The following is a 21463-nucleotide window of genomic DNA, read 5'->3' as shown; positions in this document are numbered from 1 at the left end:
GGACGACGTCGCAGAGCTCGCGGTGCTTGCGCAGCGCAGCCAGCTCCTTGAGCGTGGAGCGCGGGTGCTTCTCGGAGGTGAAAGGCAGCCGGGCCGGCGACGGCGGCCGCTCGGCCTCAGTTAGCTCCGTCAGGTTCATGACGCTGCGGCTCATCGGACCATTGCCGCCGACCGGGGCCGCCGCTGTCGGCACGAGCGCCGCCTCCCGCCTCCTGTCGGCCCAACATGGGGGTCCGTCACACAGAGCTGTCATCGGACCATCGCCGCCGACCGGGGCCGCCGCTGTCGGCAGGAGCACCGCCTCCCGCCTCCTGTCGGCCCAACATGGGGGTCCGTCACACAGAGCTGTCATCGGACCATCGCCGCCGACCGGGCCGCCGCTGTCGGCACGAGCGCCGCCTCCCGCCTCCTGTCGGCCCAACATGGGGGTCCGTCACACAGAGCTGTCATCGGACCATCGCCGCCGACCGGGGCCGCCGCTGTCGGCAGGAGCACCGCCTCCCGTTTCCTGTCGGCCCAACATGGGGGCCCATCACACAGAGCTGTCAGATATGTCTGACCAGTCAGAGCTCTAGCTCTGCTCACTGAGGATGTCTGTTGGGTTACATTTCTTGAAGCAAAATCACCTGCGCTGGTCGTCAAATTGATGTCTGTAAAAAAACATGAACACCAGCACACTCTGTGGCTGTTCCTTGACTCAGTCTGTGGGTGGCCAATGCATGTCAGACATGTCACATCCTAAAACTATCTATACATGATTTATATATGAGAGCATATACATATCCACTAAAAAAAATAACTTACAAACTACTCAACTTGATTATTATTCATATTATTATTATACAACTAATCAGTTAATTTGCCTCTTGTGGTGAACTGCATAGTGATAATGCTTATATGATTTAAGAGACAGCATCCACTTCTTGAGAGATGGTGCTCCAGCATAGAAAGATTATCCTGCTCCAATACCATGCTTTGAGGAAGGCATGCACACTGAAAGGTGGAGAAGGGCTACAGATTTACAGGTGAAGATAAATCATAGTCCTATCATAGTCTCATATACAACACTTCTGTCTTCGAGCACAGCGATAAGATATTGGTTAACCTAGTTGGAAATTACTGGCTAACTGTGACTGTTTTTTTGTTGGTCTAACCCAGAAACTTGTTTCATATACTGAAATATGCAGGCAACAGTAAGTGGGCATCCAGGAATTCTAGAATGCTATCTGAAATGTATATGATAATTATAACCAACCAAAGAAAAAGACTAACTCGGTGAAATGCATGCCATGAAAATATTAGATATGCTTAAATAATCAGCAAAATGCATTCACCTGATCTGGATATCAACAAAAGCTATCCATCTAAGCCAAACATTTGCATTGATTAATAAAACATAGCTGCATTTTGGTTAACCAGCCCCCTAAAATTACTTGTGGCCAATGTCAACCAAGTGCAAGTCATTGCCTCCATGACTAATTCTGCTAGATATTGTACACTAAGTCCTGTAGTAACTTGAGCTAAACTGGAGTCCCTCTAAGGCTTGGGATAGGCTGTAACACAGCCATCAATCATGATACATTTAATATGTCTGTATGATCGCCGAGACAAAAGTTAAGAATCGTCAATTAACTGACAACTCTTGCCATGCCAGAGTCCTTACATGTTCTACATGAAAAGTGAAGAAAACATCCGACAGTAGGGTGGCAAAATTCAAATTCAAAACTGATCCTTTCCATGGATCACCACAGAGTTTAGCTCAATCACTTTCTGAAAGTGAGGGTTCCATGGCACTCAAGGACCCTATGCTCCTATGCTATTCTATGCAACGATCTTATTTTGAAATGATCTACCAGTTAAGAAAGAAATGCATGACATAAGCTAATAAAGCGGTAATGATATGACTATATGAGCACAGGCCACGCAGGGCTCAGACAATAAAGTAAAGAACAAGGACAGACATCCAAACCAATGTAACACCGTCATTTCATGACCATTGAAGTGAACCCGGCCGCAAAAACCCTAGACCAACTCAAATTATTACGCTTGAATTAAAGGGCTACGTGCGTTTGCGTGCACCCAGCGATTAAGTGTTCATGAAGTTTTAACACTAGGGTGCACCAGGAACAGAGGAATTCTATCGTGTTGCGACAAAAGAAACCTGAGGTGTCCCATGATTTGTAATGCTACGTTTCAGAGCCCACAGCAACAAACAGCCACGGACATACCTGTTGACTCCCCACGGACACACAGACACACCCCTTCTCGTCCCTCTGTCCGCAACACGCGCTCCACGCACAACCACGGGCGTCGCGCGTTTCTCCCATAGCCAAACGATCAAGGAACGCAAATAACCAACCCCAGCTCTGTTCATTAAACAGCTGACGATGAGGGTGATGTACTAAAATGTCGTCACACTCAAAAGAAACGTTGGCAAGCTAAAATGCGTACCTTACTCCTGCCCGTTTCAAAACAAAAACTATGTTCTTCGACACAAAATAGCCGACTTGTTGGAAAAACTCCAGATGCGTCCTTGTGCACGTAACCCAGAGCCCCGTTGGGCCCTGGGTTACGTGCACATCGTTATCAAAATGTACGGCATGAATACTCATTTTGTCAAATTTATCATCTGATCTATACAAGTCTGTTACAGGTCAGTGAAACATGTGAAGTGCGTGAGCAGATGTTGACAACCAAAAATTCAAAAATGACTTGTAAATTTTAACAGATCGAGAACGTGAACACTCGAAAGTGCATCGCCCTATTCCGTCGCGCTGTCGTCCAACAAAAGTGCAAAAAGTGTAAATGCAAGGGGCGAGTGATGTGCAAAACAAAGGTTTTCGTGCAGGAAAAAAACTCGGAATCAAGGGATTTCAATAATTTTTTATTGATCTTAAAGTTTGCACCACATGATGGTGTAAGATGAGTCGAATGCCCCGCGCCCGCTGCTAATCCAGCCAACACGTCCAACTGGAAACAATGTCAGTGCGAGATTGGGCAGCCGTATGGGGCCCATCCAGACTGCCCACCCCGATCCCATGTGGGCATCTCACGAGCAGCCAACTAGGTCCACATGGGCAGCCCACCTGGGCTCATGTGGGGTCTAACTGGGACCCACATGGGCCAACCTGGTCTGCCCAGCTAGGACCCACTTGGGCCGTTTAGTCGAGATCCACATGGACACGTCCAGATAGAACCCATATAACCATCCCAGATGAGCCCCGTTGGGCACCACTCAATCTGTCTTTTCAAACTACATCTGATTGATGAGCCGCCCTTATTCCAGGCAGGTTCCCTCACATCATCAAAATAACCCAAATAAAGGTTTAATCGTCACGTATTTGCCGCAATAGTGTCGGCAACAAGACTGTGGTTCAAAGCGCACACTTGACCGTTCTCATGTCTGATCTGACGACCTCTGAACAATTGAACAAACACTGTTGCCGTTGCTCCCATTGTTCGCGCGGTGTTGCTTGCCGCCGTCGCGGCATCTCTCGCTGGAATCTATTTTCCTAGTGCATTCTCCGCTTCGCTGCGGGAGACACCGTAGCTCGCTGTGTTGCCACAGATAGGCTGCTGAAAGGCGACATGGCCACCTCGGGCCGCCAATCCACATACTGGGTGCTGACGAGCATTCATGTAAACAGGTTAGAGTACTGTGATAATTGATTTTATATTCAGTCGTGCACCGAGCCTGATTATAATGAGAGCAGCTACGTCGAAAACCAGTGCGTAAATGCCAGTTGGGCGGCTGCTGCAGTCGACCCATGTAACGTGGAATGACCGACAAAACTTGATGTCACAACAGTTAACTGTCAAGTTTGGCGAATGTGCTGAATGTGTCAAATGTTTTGCTTGAATGAGGTACCATTTATATATATATATATATATAGATATATATATATAGATATAGATATAGATATAGATAATATATATATTATATATCTATATATATCTATCTATCTATCTATCTATCTATCTATCTATCTATCTATCTATCTATCTATCTATCTATCTATCTATCTATCTATCTATCTATCTATCTATCTATCTATCTATCTATCTACTATCTATCTATCTATCTATCTATTATATCTATCTATATCTATATCTATACTATACAATATCTATATCTATATCTACTACTATATCTATATATATATCTCTATCTATATCTATATCTATATATATAGTATATATATATATATATATATATATATATATATAATATCTATCTATATCCTCTTATCGATATCTATATATCTATAATATCTATATATCTATATATATATATATATATATATATATAACTATATATATAATATATATATATCTTATATATTATGGTTCTAGTTCGTTCGTTCGTTCTTTTTTTATTCGCATCGTTCTAGTTCCCTGGCTTTGACGTGGTGTTGTCGTTTAGATTAAAGATGGTTCCGTACGAAATTACTCATATATTCGTCGCTCTGAACATTCTTACGTTTCGAGATCCTACCTCATTGTCGGAGAAAGCTGAATACAACAAGCGATAAGTTTTTGAGTTTTAAAGGATACAAATTGTGCGCTACTATTAAAAGGCATTTTTTGGTAAGGAGAACAAAGATGAAGCATGGGTAAGTGAAGTAAGACAGAACCCCATTTCACTTTGATGCAGATATCAAATACGCTCATCATGGGAACACTACAGAGACACAAACAGATTGTCACAATCATATCAATAGTGCTCCCCGCTCGCCACCTACGGGTTAAGGGTTGTACAAGAAGTTGTTTGTTTAGGGCTGGGGAGAGATCGTGAATAAACACGCTTCGCCAAATTTGAAGGCGTCTTCTGCTATTGCACGTCGGTAAAATGTCAGTGTGGTCTGGCAGTTGTTGTCGTGCCAATGTCCTGTCGTGTCCGTGTCGCACATGGTCCAGAGGTGCCCCGTCACGTAAGTGCATTGTCAGACGTCTTGAGAGTGTCGTGATCACACCAATGCAGTGCACGGAACGAAGTTTGCGGCCTGTGATGTTCCATTTGAATTGATACACCACATTGGTGCATTTTAGTTTGTCTAGTTTGTCTGGGCTGCTTCTCATAAAAAGGTCAGAGATTTTCTTAATATGATAATACATGACAATGGATATTTTGTGGTCGTTCTGGCCTTTTACATGTCGAGAGATAATTTCCCGTGGAGCCTTTTCGTGCTGTTTGTGGGCAGATGTCATTTGACTCTGATAATGCAGTTTGTCGGTTGGTTGGTTGTCTTGTCTTGGTTTGCTGTCAAAGTGTCTCGTCATATGTGGTATTTCGTTTTCAATGTCAGAATTTGAAAAACCGCTGCTCACCAAGATCTGTCTGGTTCATACCAATCCTGGAAGCAGTCCTGTCAAATCAGAGCAGTGCTTAATTGCACGTCCAATGAGTGGCCTTATGACGCTAATTTTGCAGCGTCGAGGACACTCACTGTCAACATTTCAGCACCGTCTATTATAAGTCTGCTTTCGGCATACAGTAGTTTTGAATCGCTGTCCTTGTCCACCCACAGTCATGTCAACAAAGCGAATTATGTTTTGCACACTCAGTTCTTTTGTGAGTTTTAAGCCAGATCGCTCTCCACATGTGCTTTGAGACGTTGCTCTTCAAATGTGTTTTTGAGGCGCTCTAGCTGGTCAATGTCCCTATCTTCCCGAAAGATATCGTCTACGTAGCGACAGTAACTGTCCGGTCTTATGTTGTCATTTTGTAGTGTGTCGGCTTCTACATATCCCAAAACGAGATTAGCAAAAAAGGTCCTCGAAATGAGCCCTTCGCAATACGCTCAATTTGGCAATACATTCGTTGATTAGGCCCGCGGAAAGGAACTTCCAACGTATGGGCCTAAGGAACTTCTAACGCTAGAACTTCCTACGTTAAATAATTGTTCAAGAAGGCGCTTTGATATTTCGAGAGGAGGAATTTCGGGATGATTGTAAATGCGGTCGAGGATGATTGATACCGTTCTTTCAACGGGCGCGTTTGTGAATAGATTTTCAACATCTAGAGAGGCTAGTAGACCCTTAGGTTGACGAGATCGCACTATATCAATAAACTCATCCGCTGACGATCAGCTGTAGGACATGGGAATACATGGAGACAGAAAAGCATTAAGACGTTTTGCAACTTTATAAGTTGGCGAAGAAATCTGTGAAATTATTGGGCGAAGGGGGTCGCCATTTTTGTAAGTTTTACAGACAAAAAAAGACGTAGTAGCAAGTTTAAACTTTTTGTTTACAAAAATGACAGCCCCCTTCGTCCAATAATTTCACAGATCCCTTCACCAACTTATAAAGTTGCAAAACGTCTTAATGCTTTTCTGTCTCCATGTATTCCCATGTCCTACAGCTGATCGTCAGCGGATGAGTTTATTGATATAGTGCGATCTCGTCAACCTAAGGGTCTACTAGCCTCTCTAGATGTTGAAAATCTATTCACAAACGCGCCCGTTGAAAGAACGGTATCAATCATCCTCGACCGCATTTACAATCATCCCGAAATTCCTCCTCTCAAAATATCAAAGCGCCTTCTTGAACAATTATTTAACGTTGGAAGTTCTAGCGTCAGAAGTTCCTTAGGCCCATACGTTGGAAGTTCCTTTCCGCGGGCCTAATCAACGAATGTATTGCCAAATTGAGCGTATTGCGAAGGGCTCATTTCGAGGACCTTTTTTGCTAATCTCGTTTTGGGATATGTAGAAGCCGACACACTACAAAATGACAACATAAGACCGGACAGTTACTGTCGCTACGTAGACGATATCTTTCGGGAAGATAGGGACATTGACCAGCTAGAGCGCCTCAAAAACACATTTGAAGAGCAACGTCTCAAAGCACATGTGGAGAGCAATCTGGCTTAAACTCACAAAAGAACTAAGTGTGCAAAACATAATACGCTTTGTTGACATGACTGTGGGTGGACAAGGACAGCGATTCAAAACTACTGTATGCCGAAAGTAGACTAATAATAGACGGTGCTGAAATGTTGACAGTGAGTGTCCTCGACGCTGCAAAATTAGCGTCATAAGGTCACTCATTGGACGTGCATTTGAGCACTGCTCTGATCTGACAGGACTGCATTCAGGATTGGTATGAACCAGACAGATCTTGGTGGGCAGCGGTTTTTCAAAATCTGACATTGAAAACGAAATACGACGACATATGACAAGACACTGACAGCAAACCAAGACAAGACAACCAACCAACCGTCAAACTACATTATCAGAGTCAAATGACATCTGCCCACAAACAGCACGAAAAGGCTCCACAGGAAATTATCTCTCGACATGTAAAAGGCCAGAACGACCACAAAATATCCATTGTCATGTATTATCATAATAAGAAAATCTTTGACTTCCTTATGAGGAACAGCCCAGACAGACCCGGCAAACTAAAATGCATCAATGTGGTGTATCAATTCAAATGGAACATCACAGGCCGCAAACTTCGTTTCATACACTACATCGGGGTGATCGCGACACTCTCAAGACGTCTGACAATGCATTTACGTGACGGGGCACCTCTGGACCACATGCGACGCGGACACGACAGGACATTGGCACGACAACAACAGACAGACAACACTGACATTTTACGGACGTGCAATGGCAGAATACGCCTTCAAATTTGGGAAAGTGTGTTCATTAACGTACTGTCTCCAGCCCTAAACAAACAACTTCTTGTACAACCCTTGAGCTATAAGGTGGTGTGCGGTGAGCACTACTGACATGAATTTGGCAATCTGTTGGTGTCTTTGTGGTGCCCCATTGTGAGTGTATTTGATACAAGTGAATATACATGCATATATATATATATATATATATATATATATATATATATATATATATATAATACATAAATAATGTATGTAAGTGATATAAAGTGAAGTAGTGTTCTGTCTTACTTCTATTACCCATGCTTCATCTTTGTTCTCCGTACCAAATGATGTTTTCTAATATTAGTGCACAACTGTTATCTTTAAAACTCAAAGCTTATTTCCTGTGCCATTCAGTCTTTTCCGACGATGAGATAGGATCTCGAAACGTAAGAATGTTCAGAGCGACGAATATATGAGTAATTTTGTGCGAAACATCTTTATTCTTAACGATAACGCCAAGTCAGAAGCCCGGAAGCTAGAGCGATGCGTCAAAAAGTCAGTCAATGCTGAGTGAGCAGTCATTTTGAATCGAACGTACATAAATAAGGATTCTGACAAAATATTCCAACAGATGTACACACACACACACACACACACCACACACACACACACACACACACACACACACACACACACACACACACCACACACACACACACACACACACACACACACACACACACACACACACCACACACACACACCACACACACACACACACACCACACACACACACACACACACACACACACAGCACACACACACACGCACACACACACACACACACACACATATATATATATATATATGTATATATATATACATATATGTATATATATATATATATATATATATATATATATATATATATATATATATATATATATCAGTGGGAAGGCCTGTGACATCATGAAGTCAACAATGGCCTCATTTTTTACAGTAGCTTGCCTGTTTTTTTACAATTCGTGGAACGGGGAACTATGTCTTAGCACCATAGATTTGAAGGAACGTTGACTTGAAAGCAAGCACAAAAAGATACTGAGCAACTTATTCGCTTCTAACCTCACCATGACACGGACGTCATCAAGTGCGGGCAAAACGTCGGTACAGAGACATATTGCAGATCTATTGGACATATGCCAACTATGAGCCACATTCCATAGGAACCAAAGACACCTTTATTCGAATTCCGTCTCCATACGTCTTTGGTGACGTGACCTGTCGAGTCAGCAGTTTCGGCCATGCGAAAGACCCTTAGATAAAGCTTCGGTTTCAAGCTCCATCGGCCACACAAGGGATGCACAAATTTATGAACGTAGCGAATTGGCTGAATGTCTCGAATCGGTTGCCAACTATATCAGGCGTGCAGTTGATGTGTGGAATATGTCGAATGTCCCGAATCGGCTGCTGACCGTACAAGTTCTGTCGACAGTGCGGAATGTGCCGAAAGCCTAAAATCGATTCCTAACTACACACTTGAATGTGTCGGCTTTCTCCAATCATCTGCTACCCATAAATTTGGGGAACGTATCGAGCGTTTCGAGTGTCTCGAGTCGACTGCTATGTACTCGACAAATTTCTATCGGAATTGAGAAACACTGTGCAGCAAAGAGCACAATGCTGATCGTAACTGCAGCATGTGCTAAACATGCCGAATAATTGTATATGACGAAATTTGCTCTGAGACCACCAGCAATGGAGATTGCTAAGCTCGTGACTAGGCAAGACTTCATAACGCATTTCTTCATTATGCATTTCTTGGTACGCAAAGCCTCGTTTTCGCACGCAAATATTATTGTCCAGATATTTTTATCTAGATATATACGTATCTGCAGGTCTTCGTGTCAGCACACTTCGTATACACAATTCGTCATATTGCGTTTCGTTGTGCACTCATTTGTCTTTGTATTGCAATTGTTCGCACTATTCCTTATATCGCATTTATTCGAACATGACATTCTTTGAATCGCATTTCTTCGCATGCTCAGTTATTCTCAGAACACGCTTCTTCGCGTGCGCGATTTGTTTTCTCCGACTCCTTCGCATCGCACTTGTTCGTGACCGACTTTCTCCACTTCACATTTCTAGCGAACGCAATCCCTTGCATTAAATGCGTGATATTGAGAGCAAAACAATGATGTGCAACGATGTGCGCTTTACTTGTGCCTCCTAGAAGGGACATGCCCGCCAACAGATATTTTTTGTACTTGGCCTGGTGGAAACGTCCCCGATAAGACGATGTGGCCTACTGGCAAGTTTCCACAGGACTTTTTCGTGAGGGCGGCTTTCTCTCCGAAAGGGGTACCCTGACCTGTGATATATCCCAGTGCGTTAAATGTGACCGAGGCCATGTGCCGCCAGTACCATAAACGGAAGAGATTGCTGCCTTACCTGTCGGAAGAATACCCAAACAGAGGAATTGTGTTTTGTTGGACCGGACAGTCACACTTCATGTCGCTTAGACGCTCAGGCTGTTGGACAATTTTGAAGCCGACAACAGCCAGGAGCGTTGCCTGTATTTTGGGGGGCTCTGCAGATACATTGAGGGCCTATGGATTAAAGTTGAAGCCGAAGGCCTACTCTGCGGACTAGGCGAGATGCCTGGCAGGGCGTATCGGAACCCATGTCCTGTCAGGCGGATATAGCAGGAGAATAACCATTCTACCGGCTTCTCTCGATATCATTATGTTCCTAATCTCAGCCTCAGACTCCACCCTGAGCGGTGAAGTACGCATGTGTTTCACAAGGCATTGGCTAGCCTCACTCTGGTATGTAGCTGTGAAAGAAGCACGGGGCACAGCACAGTGCTAAGTGCAGATTTTTTGCGAGACGGCCAGATTGTATGAACATAGGAGGACACCACTGGCATTGAATGAGATAGGCAGGAAAAACGAAGGAAGGTAGCACCCTAAACACTTTTAGTGTTATGGAGAGGTAGGAGAGCTTCTGAACAAGCATTTTGGCAATTGTAGCAAAAGGATGCAAAATTTGTAAAGGCGGTTTGTGGTAAAAGGGAGCATTATAGCTCTCCAGGATCACTTCCAATCCCCTCGGAAGGCCTGAAAGCACCTAAAAAAGAGATTGATCAAAAATTGAAAAAATGCAAAAATAATATTGCACAGCACGCGGCCCGTTGCAACGCTATTCAGGAGTAAATGCTCAAAACTTTTTTTACATAGCCTTTTCACGAGCTGAGTACGAAAAAGTGTTGAGGTCCCTAGTAAAACATGTGCTGGTCATATCGAAAGAGTTGTTGAACGCTTGTCGACCCACCTTATTGGATACTAAGGAAATTCCTTTTACCAGGGGAAACCGAAGTCCCTTCCCCGGACGGAGAGCAACATGCGCTGAACAACAGGGGTTGCACCACATTTCCCGGCTTGGAATTGAAGCGCTCTTTCGTCCCAACCCGGGGTACCTACCGGCTATCGGCTATCCTTTTAACGGCACGTGGAAAGGGCTCCAGGTCGACCCGGAAGCCCTTAGAGGAATACACGATGCATCGGCTCTCCCAGGTCGATCCGGAGGCCCTCAGAAGAATACATTATGCATCGGTGCTCTCCCTGACACGGCAGGCTCTCTGGCCGGGACAGTCAGTCGGACTCGGATCGGCGCAAGGGTCCGCACTAACGCAAAAGTATTCCTTATCGGCCTTATCGGTATGGGGGTCCGATAACTGGCGAGATACGCCAGTCCCCCCAGTCGCCGCGAGGCGACCGACCCTTGCTCAGCTGACGAACCGGGGAAAACATCTACCAAACAACTGCCAACGACAAAGGCGATAAGCCGCGCGGACGCGCGTCGCTCGTCGCGAGATGCGTGACCGCGGCCATTACGCGACATAACGGTCCCCACGTGGTCGCTCCACGCGCCGACCCACGTGCATCCCGTATGACCGGAATGCAGCTCTCCCGCCAGCGTCTTCCAGGGACAAGTGCGCAGGATGTACGCGTAATGATCCGAGAGTGGGTGCGTGTGGACCAGTGTAAATTCCGAGCCCGTCTGATGCAAAACAACCAGTGTCCTCTCATCAGCCTTTGGCGCAACATCTCTGAGATCCCCGACCACTTCTGGCACCCGAAACTTACAGGGAATGTTCCGTATTTGATGATATTGAACCAAGCATAAGATACAAACATGATATGCCACAAACCTTGATAAGCTGAGAGATTCTGTATCATTTGATGAAACGCGGCGTGTATATTTTCTTGAAAATCGGATCCTAGGATTTCAGGAATGTAAGTCGAGGAATCGGCATCGATTTCAACCCCGATATCCAGGATTCTGATCCCGTGACTGGTATCTACGCGTGTCAACGAACTTTGCATGGCGGTAGAAATCAAACCGGATACCTTTAGGCGCCGAGGCCTCCATCTGAGCGCCAATATCCCGTCCACCCGCCAGAGTGCTACTGCCCCAGATAATCTAGGCCTATGACGTCATCTCAGCTGGAATGCTGCCTCCCATGACGCCACATCTGTTCCGTCTCGAGAAGCCAATGGTGCCTCAACCGGTCACTTTCAAACCTCATTGTCCGATGCCGCTGCTTGTGTCTGTCGTGGCCGGGCCCATGATGTCATGTTCTTCGCCGCTAGATGTTTTTCTCTGATGCAAGCCCCCAGTGCCGCTGTCTGCAACACTCAGATCACAATTTCTGATACTCCTGCTAGGCCGTGCTATAAATTTTGTCGGCACAAACCACAACGGTATGTTAGAGACTGGGCTAGCAACGAGCAAATGTACGGGAAAAAGTCCGGGTCAATGTCCAGGTCGCGTGTTTCAAGCAAGACGGTTCACACTTTAAGTAAGAACCACGGATCCAATGGCCTTGGACTGTTTTTTACGATTAATTCCGGGTTTCAACAGGGGCAGACAAAGAGTGGAGACTTACTGCGCGGATGAACCGTCTGCCGTTCACCAGCGGGCGCAACACTTGGATGCATGGCGACGTCAGTCTGCTGGTGGTGACGTCATCACATGCACCCGCGCGGCTATTTGGGAACTGATGGCTTGACTTGATCTGTTGGTAATCAGGAAAGTTTCAGGACGACACGCATTGATTAGAGGCTACCGCACACAGAGTTTTGTTTAATATTAAGCAAGGCATGATGTAATCATGCTTTTTCACTGGCCACAGCATCCACATCGTTGGAATGAAATAAAGCGGTTGTTGTTATGTGGAGGCCATAGTGGGACTGCTGGTGGCAACGCATAACGCTGGCATGGGTCTTAGGTCAAAAAGGTCAATAGAGAAACATTCTCTATGGGTGCGTTGTCGAACGAAATGATGTAGGCCATACCGCTCGGGCTCCTGAGGTCGCCTGTGGGCAGACGGACTTATTTGTCACCGTTCGGGTCACCTGCCAGGACGGTACTCTGGGAACAATACAATGTTCAACAATGTTCAATACAACAATACAATACAATGTTCAAACAACAATGTTCTGAGAAGAATACAATGACGCTTCCTGTATGGCCATAGTTGCTGATGCCTTGCGACGCAAAACTGAACGGAGGCCGATTGATGCATCCGATGATCGTGGCTCTCTTCTAGTCGAATCGACTTCCATCTAGGGCTACTTCACGTGTGACTAAGAACTTGGCTGTTAGCTGATGGATGCCAGCCTGAATGTTGATTATTGGATACCATGTCAGCACACATATTTCCTCGGATCCGGATGACAGCTCTTCGTCGAGATTCTTTCCACCGATTTGCCTGCAGCGCCGGAAAACACGATATTCGGGGAGATTTAAGTGCGTCTCTGTGAATCATAGAATGTCCGTACCACTCGAATAGCTCCCAAACACTGCCGCACAAGTATGGCGCCTGATAAGGCGGTTACTCGCGTGCGGAGTCGACGCGGGGTACCCACAGATTGGCAAATCCAGGCCAAAGTTCACTGCTGGTGGACGCCAAGACTGCCCGCAAGGTGGCCACCTCAGCGCCCAGAACCCCTTCACTACTCACATAGGGCGCAACGCGGTACGGCAACCTTAATTAAACCAAACGCTGAGAAGAGGGTTTGCCAGGCTTACTCTGACCAGAATCCGAGCCGTTGCGGGAGGCGCAGGAGCCACGGCAGCGCGCCTCGCGTCATACCTCGCCGCCGGTCCGCCTGTCACGGCCGTGACGTCACCGGCCGTCCCGGGGCGCCCTGTGATTGGCGGAGCCGGGCACGCGGTGCGGCGAAGGCAGCGTGGCGGCGTGGCGCGGCACAACGGCCAGAAGGTGGCCGCCAGCCCAGCGGGTCTGTACTGCAGCGTGCCGGCGTCGAGCCTCCGCGGCGGCGATGGCGGACAGCGTGCTGCTGACCAAGGTCGTCTGCCTGGTGTTATTTGCTGTCATCTCGCTGACCTGCGGTTTGCTGCCGCTGGTGGGCTCGCGGTTGGCGCGCGCCTGGAGTCGCCACCACGCGCCGGGCAAGACGCTGCTGCGTTTCTCGGCTCGGCTCGACCTGCTGGTCTCATGCGTGCTCTGTCTGGGCGGCGGTGTGCTGCTCGGCACCGTCTTCACGCACATGATGCCCGAGATTCGCGAGGTTTTCGCGCAGATCGCGGGCGCCGGCCTTCTGCCCGGCATGGAGGCGCCGGCCGGCGAGATCTTCCTCTGCGTCGGCTTCTTCCTCGTCTACCTGGTTGAGGAGCTGGTGCACGCCTTCCTGGCCGGCCGCGGCACGGTCCGCAAGGCCGGCAGCGTCCTAGCGCTGGCCGCGCCACCGGCCGCCGACGCGCCGGCCGACGCCGTGGTCGTGCATGTGCATGGCGCCCGGGAGGCCATGTCATGGAATGACAAGCTGTACCGCTCGACGGCGCCGGCAGCGGCGCGGCCAGCGGAGGGCTCGGCGGCGGCGGTCCCGACCGCCGCCGGGCACGGCGACGGCACAGCCGGACACGGACACGGCACATCCGGGCACGACCACGGCACGTCCGGACACGACCACGGTACGTCCGGACACGACCACGGCACGGCCGGACACGACCACGGAACGACAATCGCGACTCTGCACGCGTTCCGCGCGTATGTGGTGATCGTAGCGCTGTCCGTGCACTCGGTGTTCGAGGGCTTCGCCGTGGCGTTCGAGACGGCCAGCCGAGACGTGTGGATCCTGTTCGCCGCCATCGCCACGCACAAGGCCATCGTGTCGTTCTGCCTCGGCGAGCAGCTGCTGGCCACGCGGCGCTCGGTCGGCTTCGTCCTCACCAGCCTGCTGCTGCTGGCGCTGGCCTCCCCGCTCGGCGTGACGCTCGGCCTCTGCGTGGAAAACCTGGACCAGGACGAGAGCTCGCGCCTCCTGTACACCGGCATCCTGCAGAGCCTGGCGGCCGGCACGATCCTCTACGTCGTTTTCTTCGAGATCCTCGGGCCGGAGCGGCAGAAGCATTCCAACGGGCTTCTCAAGCTGCTAGCCGTGGTGGCCGGGTTCGTGCTGATCGTGCTCGTGCACAGCGTGGGCGGACACTCGCACGGGCCCGGCGCGAGCCAAGCTCACGGAGGACACGGCCACGGCGCCGGCCACCCGCTGAGCAACGACCTCCTGACGCAGGTGGAGCACCACGATGACCACGGCCACGAACCCAGCCGGCCGGTCAGCTCCGACTACCTGGCTCGCGTGCCGAACGAGTCGGGCCACGTGCTCGACACCGTCAGATACATCAAGTCCTTCAGCAGGCAGGAGGGGCCTGGTGTGGACCACAACGTCATTATGAACAGCATGAGGAGCGTGGTGCAGGAAATGGGAGGCGAGCACGACTCGCATGGTGAACATAACCCACATGGTGAACACGATTCGCATGGCGAACATGATTCGCATGGTGAACACCACTCGCAAGGTGAACATGGCCCACGTGGTGAACACGATTCGCATGGTGAACATGAGTCGCATGGCGAACACGATTCGCATGGTGAACATGAATCGCATGGTGAACATGATCCGCATGTCGATCAGGAGTCGCATGGACTGAACACAAGACTTGCTGGGGACGGTGGCCCTTCACATGAACACGAAGGGCACGTCCACGACCACGGAGCGGAGGGTCAAGGGACGCACCCCGCGACCACCAGCGAGGAGGGCCACCTCGAGTCTCACGACGTGGACGGCAGCGCCAGCGTGACCGGCGCTGGGGGCGAGGACGGGCCGCCGTCGGTGGCGGACGCGCCGCACCACCACGACCACGACCAGTTCATGCGCACGGTGGCGGACCTGGCCGGCCAGCTGGACGGCCTCGACCCGCGCGCGCTAAACAAGACCGTCAGCTTGATCGACACGCTCGACCTGATCGCCTCGCAGAACACGGAGGAGCGCGGCAGCGCCGAGACGGCCGGCGGCCGGCAGCGCGAGCACCACCACGACCACGGTCACGACCGGCAGAAGGGGCGAAGCAACATCCGCTTGCTGCACGACCGGCGGCATGGCGGTGGCGGCGAGGAGCACACGCACTTCGTCCTGCAGGATGTCACCTCCAGCGAGCAGCCGCCGGTCCCCACCGCGAGCCCGGCGGCCGCCAGCGACACGCGGATGAGCGCCGAGGCCGCTCAGGAGCTGCGCGACATGGTGGAGGTGCAGTTCCACCAGCCTCGCGGCGGCGGGGAAGGCGCCGCCGTCAGCGCAGCTGACCGCTGACCGCTGACCGCTGGCACCGGAGCCGCTGAGCTGAAGCTCGCAGCCTGAGAACCGGACTGACAGGCCGTGGCCGGTCGGATCACGGAGCAGCGCCGACGAGCTGGTGTGGGTCAAACGGCTGGCGCCAGGTCAGTGCCGAGAGAGCTGCTGAGCAAGCAGCAGCGACGGAAGCCGCTGTGCAGTGCCGTGCGCCCCTCTTCAGTGATTCCGGGAACGCTTGATGTGTCAGGTAATGGACGCAGCAGGCTCCGCGCGTCACATCTGGTCGTCATGTTGAGCATCGCGCCTGATCGGCTCCACGCCGCAGGTCTGCTCCATCTTGTACATTCATTCCTGGACGCTGGACGATGCGTGCACCTCTGGAGCAGCCCGCCCCGGTGGCGGTGCCGTGGGAACGGTCGGCGCGCCGGGGGTCGACGACCTCCGGCGGCTCTCGGCGCGGACGTCTCCAGCGCGCTCCCTGCGGGGGCAGCCGTCGGTCGTCCATGAACTTGCAGCCAGGGTCACGTTCTCCAGGCCGGGCCGAGCCGGGACTAATCAGAGCGTGGCGCGACACGACAGCGGCGTTACGACACCGCCGTACGACGCGGCGCCAGCGTGCCGCAAAGGCTGTGATAACGATGTGCTATGACTGTGGCCAGGCCGGGGGCGGCTCGACGGCCGGGTGCCCATCCCGCCCGCCGCTGCCGCCCGGCGTGGCAGTGTGATATTGCGTCCGCTGACGAGGTGTGCTGTATCTGGGTGTGCAAAGTATTCGGTGCGACTTGTGTGGTCGCTGGGGTCGGTTAAGCTGTGCGACAGAGCATTAACTACGCGTTTGTGTGCATCTTATTATCACCAGTGTGTACATTTAATATAAACCATAATAAATGCCGATTATATCGTGGTCCATCCATACGCGTTAGTGCGTGAACCGCTGCGCGTCTGGGAAGCCAGAGGTAAGGGGTCAGAATACCCGCGGTGCCCGCCCTTCCTGCCAGGATGAGAGGCAGGTAACGCCATATAGCCTCGGCAGCTGAGTGCGTAGTAAAGCCCCACTGACGAGGACGGCAACATCAACCACAAGGCGCCAATTTCCTCCCGAGTTCGTGCGAGGCTGGGGTGGCGTGACGCAGCATCAAGCTGTGGCGCCCCGCACGTCGTGCTGTCATTGCACCAGTAGCCCTGGGAACACGGCCGCCGGCGGCAGGCCGCTGTCGCCGTGGCAGTTATTCTAAGGAGCCGGGTATGGAGACGTCAGCCTGGCAGTCGAGGCCGCCGGCGAGAGGCCGCTGTCACCGTGGCAGTTATGGGGAGTCTAAGGAGCCGGGTATGGAGGCGTCAGCCTGGCAGTCAAGGCCGCCGGCGAGAGGCCGCTGTCACCGTGGCAGTTATGGGGAGTCTAAGGAGCCGGGTATGGAGGCGTCAGCCTGGCAGTCGAGGCCGCCGGCGAGAGGCCGCTGTAGCCGTGGCAGTTATGGGGAGTCTTAGGAGCCGGGTATGGAGGAGTCAGCCTGGCAATCGAGGCGGCGCAGACGGCCGCGCCGAAACTGGCCGCCATGTCTTGTACGATCGAACCGAAACGGACTGTCGACGGTTGTTCGTGAGTGCTGAAGAGGTCAGCTGTAGCAATAGTTGTGGTGAATCACATATAGCGAAACTTCAGCTACAGCGAACCAAGAGCAACCAGGTAGAGTCGTGCCGACCGCTCTCGCGGCTCACACTGAAGTAGCTGGCCAGAGGCTCACTTCACTTCGCTTCACTGAGTCATTATTTGCGCCAGGCCATTTTTGGCGCCGTCTGGGCACGGCGCGAATTGCCGCTGCAGTTGACCTGCACTTAAAACCCAATCACTACTACTGCTCAACCAGCGCGCCCCTCGAGTGTCTCGGCTCCAGCACTGGAAGCCGGCCGATCCGGGCCGTCGTCGGCTCCAGCGCTGGGAGCCGGACGGGCCGGACCGTCGTCGGCTCCAGCGCTGGGAGCCGGACGGGCCGGACCGTCGTCGGCTCCAGCGCTGGGAGCCGGCCGACCCGGGCCGTCGTCGGCTCCAGCGCTGGGAGCCGGCCGACCCGGGCCGTCGTCGGCTCCAGCGCTGGGAGCCGGACGGGCCGGACCGTCGTCGACTCCAGCACTGGGAGCCGGCCGACGCGGGCCGTCGTCGGCTCCAGCGTTGGGAGCCGGCCGACCCGGGCCGTCGTCGGCTCCAGCGCTGGGAGCCGGACGGGCCGGACCGTCGTCGGCTCCAGCGCTGGGAGCCGGACGGGCCGGACCGTCGTCGGCTCCAGCGCTGGGAGCCGGCCGACCCGGGCCGTCGTCGGCTCCAGCGCTGGGAGCCGGCCGACCCGGGCCGTCGTCGGCTCCAGCGCTGGGAGCCGGACGGGCCGGACCGTCGTCGACTCCAGCACTGGGAGCCGGCCGACGCGGGCCGTCGTCGGCTCCAGCGTTGGGAGCCGGCCGACCCGGGCCGTCGTCGGCTCCAGCGCTGGGAGCCGGCCGACCCGGGCCGTCGTCGGCTCCAGCGCTGGGAGCCGGCCGACCCGGGCCGTCGTCGGCTCCTGCTCTGGGAGCCGGCCGACCCGGGCCGTCGTCGGCTCCAGCGCTGGGAGCCGGCCGACCCGGGCCGTCGTCGGCTCCAGCGCTGGGAGCCGGACGGGCCGGACCGTTGGCGACGCAGTGCGCCTAGTGTGACCACCCTGTCCCGACATCGTGCGGGACGCCCGACGCCAGCGGACGTGGGCTCCTGATGACGCTGACGGCGCCGGCCGGCGGCTCCGTGTCCGGTCGCGTCACCAGCGGGCCCCTGATGACGCGGACCGCGGCGTCTCACGGCTCCGTGCCCGGCCACGTCACCAGCGGACTCCTGTTGATGCGGCCGGCGCGCCTGCAGGCCTCAGTGTGGTGCAGGTCAGCAGCAGTGGGCCGACGTGACACGAGCCGGCACGACGGCAGGACCCCGGCCAGCCCAGCACCCGGCCGGGCTGGACCACCAGTCATGGGGAGGGCACGCCTGTCGACTCGGCGGAGATTCATGGGAGGGCACGCCTGTCGACTCGGCGGAGATTCATGGGAGGGCACGCCTGTCGACTCGGCGGAGATTCATGGAAAGAGCACACTTGTCGACTCGGCGGAGATTCATGGGAGGGCACGCCTGTCGACTCGGCGGAGATTCATGGGGAGGGCACGCCTGTCGACTCGGCGGAGATTCATGGGAGGGCACGCCTGTCGACTCGGCGGAGATTCATGGGAGGGCACGCCTGTCGACTCGGCGGAGATTCATGGGAGGGCACGCCTGTCGACTCGGCGGAGATTCATGGGGAGGCACGCCTGTCGACTCGGCGGGGATTCACGGGGCGAGCACGCCAGTCGACTCGGCGGAGATTCACGGGACGAGTACGCCAGTCGACTCGGCGGAGATTCATGGGAGGGCACGCCTGTCAACTCGGCGGAGATTCATGGGAGGGCCACGCCCGTCGACTCGGCGGGGATTCACGGAAAGAGTACGCTTGTCGACTCAGCGGAGATTCCCCGAAACCAAGTAGGGGAACGAGCCAGTCTATCCAGACCCTGTAGTGGGTCAGGATAGGAACTGGATAAACCCCTCTCAAAGTGCCAGGCCAGAGCAGTGTCGGAAAAACCCACAGCTGGAAAAACAATCTGATAGGGCTTATCCTTTTCTTGTAGTTGCATTTCGTTTCAAGACCAAATACCAGATAAATGAAGTGGTTTTAGATGTCCTGGTTACGGAAGAGTCCACTTTTGCTCATGGCTGCTTTGTGGCCTGGCGATTATCACGGCATCTTCAGAACCACAAACTGGGGACATGCAGGATTGTACCTTGGGGGGGGGGGGGCACATGTCACATGTTTTCACTGCAAGTTTGGTTTGCCTGTCGCAGGCGCGTGCAATTTTTTCGCGTCGTAGAACATAAAAAACATCACATGTTCTCGATGTTCTAACCTTTACGTGTGTAGTGACAATTTTTTGCTGTTTACATTCAATAACATACCTGTCAATGCATGCCAACAATTTGGTAACAGGGGAGAGCACGTACCCTCGGTGGGTGCTATGAGAGTGCCCTCTGCCTCATCATGTGCATGTGACGATGTTTTAACAACAGTAAGCACACGTTTTCGAATTAGCATCAACTAAGCAAACTCTGCCCCTTAGTTGTTTAGGACATCTAAAGACTGAAAGTCAAACTGCTACACCTAAAACCTACACCGCGCAACACATCCCATCATACAGGTATTGGGCACTAGAAAGCATCGCAGGGTCTTAGCCCACGACACCGGTCATGGATGGGATGGGGAGCGGGCGAGGCACCAGCCATTACGGGCCGATCTCCACCCACGTCCGGTTTTTACGAACCTCGCTTTTTACACAGCCGACTGAAACAAAGCCGTCCGTTTCCGGTCACGTGATGGATTTCCGGCGGCACCGATGGCAGCGCTACGACGGTCGCCTGGAGGAGCTGCACACAGGAAAGCCACGTACCGGGCGCTGCAACGGCCGGCTGGACGAGCTGCACACAGGAAAGTCAGGCACCGGGCGCTGCGACGGTCGGCTGGACGGGCTGCGCAAGGAAAGCCAGGCACCGGGCGCTGCGACGGCCGGCTGGACGAGCTGCACACAGGAAAGTCAGGCAACGGGCGCTGCGACGGCCGGCTGGACGGGCTGCGCAAGGGAAAGCCAGGCACCGGGTGCTGCGACGACCGGCTGGACGAGCTGCGCACAGGAAAGCCAGGTACCGGGCGCTGCGACGGCCGGCTGGACGAGCTGTACGCAGGAAAGCCATGCACCGGGCGCTGCGACGGTCGGCCGGACGATCCGCGTGCGGGGAAGTAGCACACCCGTGTTTGAAACGTGCAGAATGTCACCAGAGTGCTGTCCCAAGGATGCATCATCACGGATGTCCAGTTGGGCTCTGCCGCGTTGCCCCTTTTGAGAGATGGACCGTCTTAGAACATGCTAGTGCAATCGCGTCGTTAGAATTTCTTCAAGGGGCTTAGATAATTTTTTTTTTACTTCTTTTAACTTCTTAGAAACAATCCTCAAAAACGGTCCTTCATCGTAGTTGAATTTTAAGTTTTGAAGAGCATCCACAAAATACAAATTCGGATGCTCTTTGGACGCCTGGGGAAGTGTTCGGGCCCCAGCTCTTCAGAGGGGCTGGAGCGACTTTCCTTCG

At 52.5% G+C, this 21463-nt stretch overlaps 2 protein-coding genes across 2 annotated transcripts in view; one reads left to right on the top strand and one right to left on the bottom strand.

Moving 5' to 3' along the window:
* The first annotated feature begins 13962 nt into the window (after nt 1–13962).
* LOC119100536 (uncharacterized) lies at nt 13963–17172 on the top strand. The gene is made up of 2 exons (XM_037223623.1): nt 13963–14434; nt 14546–17172. The coding sequence occupies exons 1-2, from the start codon at nt 13963–13965 to the stop codon at nt 16291–16293; spliced, it is 2220 nt and encodes a 739-aa protein (XP_037079518.1). The 3' UTR covers nt 16294–17172.
* Nucleotides 17173–17194: 22 nt separating this feature from the next.
* The window catches only part of LOC119100535 (furin-like protease 1), a 32718-nt gene continuing 28449 nt past the window's right edge, over nt 17195–21463 (bottom strand). The window contains exon 11 of the mRNA XM_037223622.1: nt 17195–17217. Within this exon, the coding sequence (XP_037079517.1) occupies nt 17195–17217 (23 nt within the window). The remainder of the gene's footprint in view (nt 17218–21463) is intronic.

The sequence above is a fragment of the Pollicipes pollicipes genome, unplaced genomic scaffold (assembly GCF_011947565.3).
Source record: "Pollicipes pollicipes isolate AB1234 unplaced genomic scaffold, Ppol_2.1 Scaffold_4881;HRSCAF=5763_pilon_pilon_pilon, whole genome shotgun sequence".
Lineage (NCBI taxonomy): Eukaryota > Metazoa > Arthropoda > Thecostraca > Pollicipedomorpha > Pollicipedidae > Pollicipes > Pollicipes pollicipes.
Note: the sequence above shows the minus strand (reverse complement) of the source record. Positions and strands in the feature narration are given on the sequence as shown.

Excerpts from the sequence above, each read along its gene's own strand:
- LOC119100536 (XM_037223623.1), top strand. The coding sequence starts at position 13,963 with ATGGCGGACAGCGTGCTGCTGACCAAGGTCGTCTGCCTGGTGTTATTT. Across the intron at positions 14,435-14,545 it reads CGTGGTCGTGCATGTGCATG|GCGACGGCACAGCCGGACAC; the intron begins GCGCCCGGGAGG and ends CCGCCGGGCACG.